This window comes from Montipora foliosa, chromosome 12 (genome assembly GCF_036669935.1).
Source record: "Montipora foliosa isolate CH-2021 chromosome 12, ASM3666993v2, whole genome shotgun sequence".
Classification (NCBI taxonomy): Eukaryota; Metazoa; Cnidaria; class Anthozoa; order Scleractinia; family Acroporidae; genus Montipora; species Montipora foliosa.
The window spans coordinates 6255704-6263203 of NC_090880.1; the positions used below are offsets into that span (position 1 = coordinate 6255704).

The 7500-nt window shown below is 38.8% G+C and overlaps 1 protein-coding gene across 1 annotated transcript in view; it reads left to right on the forward strand.

Annotated features, from left to right (window-relative positions):
- LOC137980616 (MAM and fibronectin type III domain-containing protein 1-like) overlaps positions 1-7500 on the forward strand; it is a 28297-nt gene that overhangs the window by 19667 nt on the left and 1130 nt on the right. The window contains exons 7-8 of the mRNA XM_068828071.1: positions 452-745; positions 1072-1368. Coding sequence (XP_068684172.1) covers positions 452-745; positions 1072-1368 — 591 coding nt within the window. The remainder of the gene's footprint in view (positions 1-451; positions 746-1071; positions 1369-7500) is intronic.

The window sequence follows — 7500 nt, forward strand, 5'->3', positions numbered from 1 at the left end:
TCCAAGGTGCAAAGCAATACATTTTGTGTTATCTTATTCATGTTTTATTACTTCATGGGCTATTGAACCAACAAATATTTTGAATGCAGCCAAAATCAAACACTGAAACAGGCTGATCTGGATTTGTCTTTTATTAAAGTGTGAAATATTAAAGCAATGAAGTTTATGACAATATTCTTCTAAATGGTTTGTCCATCTTCATCACCTAAATCTTTGAAATTAATTTATTTTGTAAAAGTAATCCCATTTGCAAAAGCATAGACAAGACCCCTTGCAAAACCTAAGAAATGATGACCCCCCCTATTAATTGTTTAAAAGAAAATTAGGTCCCCCCTCTAACCAATCTAAAACAGCCTTGACCCCCCCCCCCTCCTCTCTACATAAATAATGACCGGTCCCTTAGCGTTAATCGGCGTTTGAACAACTGGCCCCTGGTCAATTCTTATTTCAGCAACGTATTTGGCTGGGTGGAAGATTATCTTTGAAAACAGAACATCTAATAGTCTGCAGCTCCGTTGGATGGATATCAACGATCGACTAAACGCTGACGTGCGCTTCTTTGTAGTGATTGCAAAGAGCAGTCACAACATTGCGCCTGTCAGGAAACTGTTCTCTCCAAATATTACATCGGTTCAGATAACAGATCTTGCTCCTTATACTGAATACAACGTCAGTGTTGTAGCTATTGATACTAATGGATCGCCATTTGAGAGTGAGTTTCTCCTAGCAATGACGGATGAAGGAGGTGAGTAAAGCTGTTTGGTGTGACTCTCGATTTCTTATAACACGTGAAATGCTTGGTGTTTCACTTTCGACCTACTCATACATTGAATTGCTACGTGATCCTATAAAAATCGTCGCCGATGATTTTTTGTCTTGGTCTAATTTTGCAAAAAGTTAGGAATTAAACAAGGCACAATCAGCCCAGCAGTTAAGCGATTGGGTTTCATGGGTAAAACAAGTTTATTTGCATTCTTAATTGGATGGACTTTTTTCGGTACTCAAAATAACTGAATAGGTTTTCAAACGTTCAATCCAACAAGTGCTAGACTTATTCTTTTTTCGTCTTAGTTCCTAGCAGTGCACCAAGTACTTTATTCGTAACTAATATTTCATCGAATCATGTGACAATACAATGGAGTCCGATTCCTCGACAGTATCACAATGGTCGACTGTTGGGTTACAAAGTGTTTTTCCAGAAGGCCTCGAATGCGTCGTTTCCTGTTGATGAAGGCAGTGTAACCGTTTCCAATTCGACCTGGGTAATTTTGAAGACTCTTGACCCAGGACAGCGCTATAAAATCTACGTGTCTGCGTTTACTTCCAAAGGAGATGGACCTCGCTCTCGTGACCATTTTGTAACCACAGGTATTTTCTGAGTGAAACGTATTTAATCATATAGCCAATCTCGGTAATTAGTGGTCGTGGGTGGACAAGTGTTATGAGAAACAGCCCACCGTAAATTAATTTATTGGTAAATTAGACTATATTTAGTGTTATATCGCAACTGAGTGATCAACCATTGAATCTTTCAAAAAAAAAAAAATTATAGGGAATGGAAAAGAGAGGCTTGATTTACTGGCTGTGGGCCTTGTAGATTTGTAAAGATATTCTTCAATATTTTTGTTTTGACTCGGTAACAAGCACGTGCACTCTCAACCTTTGTCCTCTTGAAAAGAAGGAGTAGGGATAGCGCAGTAGAGAGAACACTCACCCAGGTTCGATTCCCAGACTCGGCGTCATATGTGGTTTAGTTTGTTGGTTCCTTACTCTTCTTTGAGAGATTTTTCTCCGGGTTTTCCCCAATTTATTTGATATGTGTTGATTTGATTTGATTTTTGTACAGTGCCCCTAGTAAGAGCCACAGCGCTAAATGTACTTTTTTTCTTTTTTTTAATAGTCTTGACACTCAAATAAAGTTCATAATTAAACAATGGTATTGTTTACAAGGCCGACACGAATCAGAAGAGAAATTAAAGAAATTGAATTATAAATCGTTGTGTTTTCTCCTGGCAAATCGCTCAACAGAAGAAGAGTCCTTATTGGTTTAAACAAGTTCCCTGAGGGAATGATACGGTGGCCAACAAGCGCACTCCGAATTCTAAACTACACTCCCAATTCTAGAGCTCACTCCGAATTCTAAAAACTCTCTCCGAATTCCAAAAGCCCACTCCGAATTTTAAAACTAACTCCAAATTCTAAAACCTCACTCCGAATTCTAAAGGCCCACTCCAAATTATTAAACTTCACTCAGAATTCTAAAAACTCCCTCCGAATTCTAAAAGCCCACTCCAAATTCTTAAACTTCACTCAGAATTCTAAAAGCTCAATGCAAATCCGAATAAAGTCGCAAGAGACTGGATCGAGCTATCTGGAAATGCCTCTTGGGTAATTGTCGGTCCTCCCGCTATCTTGTTCGGACGAAGCAGCATGTTTTGCTAAAACTGTGGACATAAACGTGAAGACACTGGCAGGTTTTGCTTGAACTGTGGCCATAATGTCGCCACAAAACAAGTGAAATCATGATAATTCTTCTCGCCATCTCCGAAGTCGCAATGTTATGAGCAGTATGAGATGCGCAGTGCCAAACAAGGGAATTACCATAAATAAAGAAAGTACTACAAAAGCAACTTACATTTAGTCACTAGTTATTTAAATAATATGCAATTGACGGGTGGGTATTCTGCAGTTCCTATTTCAATATATCTCCTATCTTTGCGAGTTTTTTTTCAAAATTTTACGCCTTACGATAGCAACACCGCTTATCTCTGCGATGTGATAAGTGATCAGCCCCTTACCTGAGGCTGATGATTGTGAGGGACCAGGATTAACTTGTGGCCTCACAAACTGTAATTCTGTTTATTTTTGCAAAGAAATAAATAAAAACGAAACAAAACTAAGTCAAATTCGCTTTATAGATGTCTACAGTTTCAGCAAAATTTGAGCTAGAACTTTGTTGCCGCTTGTACTACAGCAAAAAGCCCGCCTAAACTCAATAAATGATGATGACAGATAAGATCTGTGGTGTTATCCAAAACTTAACCTCCTGAGTTATCCCCAAAAAAGAACTGAAAAAGGGAGACCTACATACCTTTTCCCCGATTTGTGGCAAAAGCTGCCAGTGTCTTCACATTTTAATGTATCCACAGTTTGAGCAAAAGATGCTGCTTCGTCCGAACAAGATGGCGGGAGGACGACAACTACCCAAGATGCATTTCCAGGTAGCTCGATCCAGTCCCTTGCGACTTTATTCGGATTTGCAGTGAGCTTTTAGAATTATGAGTGAAGTGTAAGACTTCGGAGTGGGCTTTTAGAATTCGGAGGGAGTTTTTAGAATTCGGAGTGAGTTTTAAAATTCGGAGTGCGGCTTTTGGAATTCGGAGTGAGTTATAGAATTCGGAGTGAGGTTTAGAATTGGGAGTGTAGTTTGGAATTCGGAGTGCACTTGTGGGCCACCGTAGGATAATGTGACTTCGTTTTCATTGATTTCTGATCTGAAATAGAACTTACGTCACCCGGTTACTTCTTAAGAACTTCCTTTAAGGATCATTGGTTTTGTGACTAAAATATTTTAGCGGAGCTCCGCGCGCGCGGAGCACCATAGTTAAAAAAAATATGGTAACCTATCGATGGAAGAAAATTTGGTTGTATAGCCATAACGTCATCGACCGTCCGTGCATTCATACCTCCACCCCTCCATGTATGCCAATGTGACCAGTATCATGCTAGTTTACAGGTTATTAACACTTATGGCCATCCGTCAAACTGACATTGGACATTTCCTTACAATTACACAACGCAATATCCCATCTTAAGATGACAAGCTTATCGCTGTTAAAAGAATGGAAATAGGCAGAATTAGAGCTTTCGTTCAACAAGAAATAGCGTTTCTAAGCAAAGCCGCGCTGATCTACAGTATTTAGGTCTAAAAACCCCTTTGAAGACGGTTAGCTTTCAATTGTTTTGCTGAGTACTACTATGCCAATACTCTAAAAAAATCGATTTTTAAGGAGCTTGTCTCGTTAGCCTAGTGGATATTGGAATATGCAAGGAGAACCCATCGATCCGGCTTCAACTCTTTGGCTCGCCTAATCTGAATATTCTCCGCACATTGAAATGTTTGTTTCTTTGAAGTAGATTTGAAGTCTAAAGTAGATTATACGTCATATAAGTTGAATAAAAAGGGAAATGTCAATGTGAGGAATGGCCATTAGTGTTGACCTACAATTAGTTTACAGCATACATCTTTAATATTGGACAGCCATGTTTTTATCAATTGACACCTGTCACAACAAGGTATCCGCTGACCAGTATCCCCTGACCATATCGCGGGCTCAAGCTTAGAGATCACCGAGGTCAGTTGCTTTTTTTTTTAAGTTGACCGCTGACCAGGTACTGGTTTTCGATTGGATTACAGGCTCAACACAGGTAAACTCATCTAAACATAAGCGAGGCTTCATTTTTTCCGCGCTTTCTGTGACTCGACGCGGCTACACCGACATACTTCGTCAACTATAGTTCTTACACACTCAACGCTTTTCGTGTTCAGGTGGAAAACGGTTAGGAAAATGTTTTCTCTCTGTAATTTTCGCTGGTTTCAATCCAGATTGACATATCATGATAGCTGCGGTCCACACTGGTGGCTACGCAGTTTTTCAAGTCAAGCATCTGCGGGATATAAACTTTAAGCTTAGTGTTTATTTTAGTTTGCTTAGAGCTGCTTTTTTCTCTGTATTGCAATTTTTGGCATATCTTTAGAAGCTCTCATAAGGTTGCATGATGCCTGGAGGACCTATGACTAGAACAGAAACGAAAGGAGAGCGAAAGAGAACGACAACGACAAAACAGAATACCAGTACTAGCTCATACTTCTTGGAAGAAGTTACTCCACAAATTCTTTCCTTGGGCACTAAACCGTTTGTTATTTTTACGGATGCGTTTTTTAAAGTGGATGGGTATTTTTAAAAGTGGTTTAATCGGTTTTTCCTTTGTTCAGGAATAAAACTCGAATTTTGGTGTCAACTGTAATTAAATAACAATCATCTGTACTCTTTTGGACATAAAGAAAAAGTTAATTTGTTTGTTTTGCTCTAAAATGCGAGCAAACAAGTGCTTTCTTACTTTGTTTGCCTAACCGGTTTTCGATGTTCCTCGACAGTCACAAGAAATTTTGCCCTTATGTTATAAACACGTAATCGCAATGATTTCTCGTAAAAGTAGGGGGAAATTTCATGAGCTTGTGTTTTCGGAAGTTTGTTTAAGGCGCCTAATCGTCATTTCAGTGTTGGAGTGGATCTTGTTTCAAGCTCGTCCTTTCTTGGTTGCATTGCTGTATTTTGCCGATCTGGTCATATTCGCTGGCTTTTGACAGTAGACTCTAAAATGGCTTTTTACATTTTCCATTCGCTCGCTGAGTGTGTGTTTGTTTTCTTTTAAAACTCGTGCGGTTCAAGAAAAATTAATTGCCAAACTGGTGAATTCCAAAGTAAATTTCACTCGAAAAACCAATATCGTACTCATCGTTTCGTGATTCATGCGATATCGGTTTTTAGCGTAGAATTTACCGTGGAATTCACTAGTTAGGCAATGAATTTTTCTATATAAGAAAGCAAAGAAGATGATTTAATTATTAAAGCAGCAACCGGAAACATCAAAACGCTGACAATTCGAAACGTTTTATTTTCACTAACCCTAGAGGCAGTAAGAATAAATAACTTGGGTACTCCGCTTCTAGGCTTGGCTTAGTTTATATATTATTTCGATGTTGATCTCAATCGCACTCTGGATCTTGATGTCACTCACAACCTCAATTGCTATAGACTACATTCGTGTTCTGAGTATTGGAATGGAACTGGCTTGCAGTGGTAGCTAAGGCGGCGAAATCTTTTCAAATGCAAATACTTTTTTAATATATTACCCTGCATTAACCTCCATTGCAGGCTTATTCCAGTCCAATAGTGAGAATACAAATAGGGTCTATTAAAATCATCATCTTAATCATAATCACTATCAAAAGGTCTTTCCTGGAACTCGTTTTCCTTGATTTAAGGCCGCGTGGTAACCCTGCGTTGAATTTTTTCAGTTGATTTTTTCAGAATGAATAGATTTAGCCAAGCCTAAAAGCGGAGCTCCCTGGTTATTTATTCTGCCTGTGAAAAAAAAAAAAGGTTGCGAAATGTCCGCGTTTTGATGTTTCCGGTTGCTGTATTTTCTTTGCTTTCTTCTATAGAAAATTCCATTGCCTAACTAGTGAATTCCACGGAAAAATTCAACGCTAAAAACCGATATCGCATGAATCACGAGGCGTTGAGTACGATTTTCGTTTTTCGAGTGATATTTACTTTGGAATTCACCAGTTTGGCAATGAATTTTTCTTGAAACGCTCGAGTTTTAAAAGAAAACAAGCATACCCTCAGCGGGCGAATGGAAAAGGGAGGAAGCCATTTCAGGGTCAACTGTCAAAAGCCAGCGAATAGGAATCACGCTAAACTTAGAAGCCATAAAAAGGAAAAAAAAACTTTGCCAGTTCAAGGTCAGAAAAGAGTTTTACTGATGTATTTTATTCCACTTTATCTCTGAAAACGAGATCATTCACATTTTGATGTATTTCATTGAAACACGCCAGGTTAGTTTGGAACAAGAATCGGCACAATGCGGCAATCCAACCAAGAAAGGACGAACTTCAAACAAGATCCACTCCAACACTTAAATAACGATTAGGTGCTTTCAACAAACTTCAGAAAACACAAGCTAATGAAATTTCCCCCTAATTTTACGAGAACTCATTGCGATTACGTGTTTATAACATAAGGGCAAAATTTTCTTGTCACTGTCGAGGCACATCGAAAACAAGTTGGGCAAACGAATTAAGAAAGCACTTGCTCGCTCAGATTTTAGAGCAAAACCAACAAACAAATAAACTTTTTCCTTATGTCCAAAAGAGTAAAAAAAGTTGTTATTTAGTTCCAGTTGACAATGAAAATCCGAGTTTCATTCCTGAAAAAAGGAAGAACCGATTAAACAACTTTTAAAAATACGCATCCACTTTGAAAAAACGCATCCGTAAAAATAACAAACGGTTTAGTGCCCGAGGAAAGACTTTGGAGTAACTTCTTCCACTAAGTGTGAGCTATTACTGGTATTCTGTTTTGTCTTTGTCGTTCTCTTTCGCTCTAATTTCGTTTCTGTTCTAGTCATAGGTCCTCCAGACATGATGTAGCCTTATCAAAGCTAAAGATATGCAATACAGAGAAAAAAGCAGCTCTAAGCAAACTAAAATAAACACTAAACTTAAAGTTTATATCCCGCCGATGCTTGACTTGAATAACAGTGTAGCCACCAGTGTCGACCACAGCTGTCATGGTACGCCAAACGGGATTGAAATCAGCGAAAAATGCAGAAAGAAAACATTTTCCTAACCGTTTTCCACCTGAACAGGAGAAAAGTTGAGTGAGTAAGGACTATAGCTGATGCAGTATGGCGGTGTAGCCGCGTCGAAAC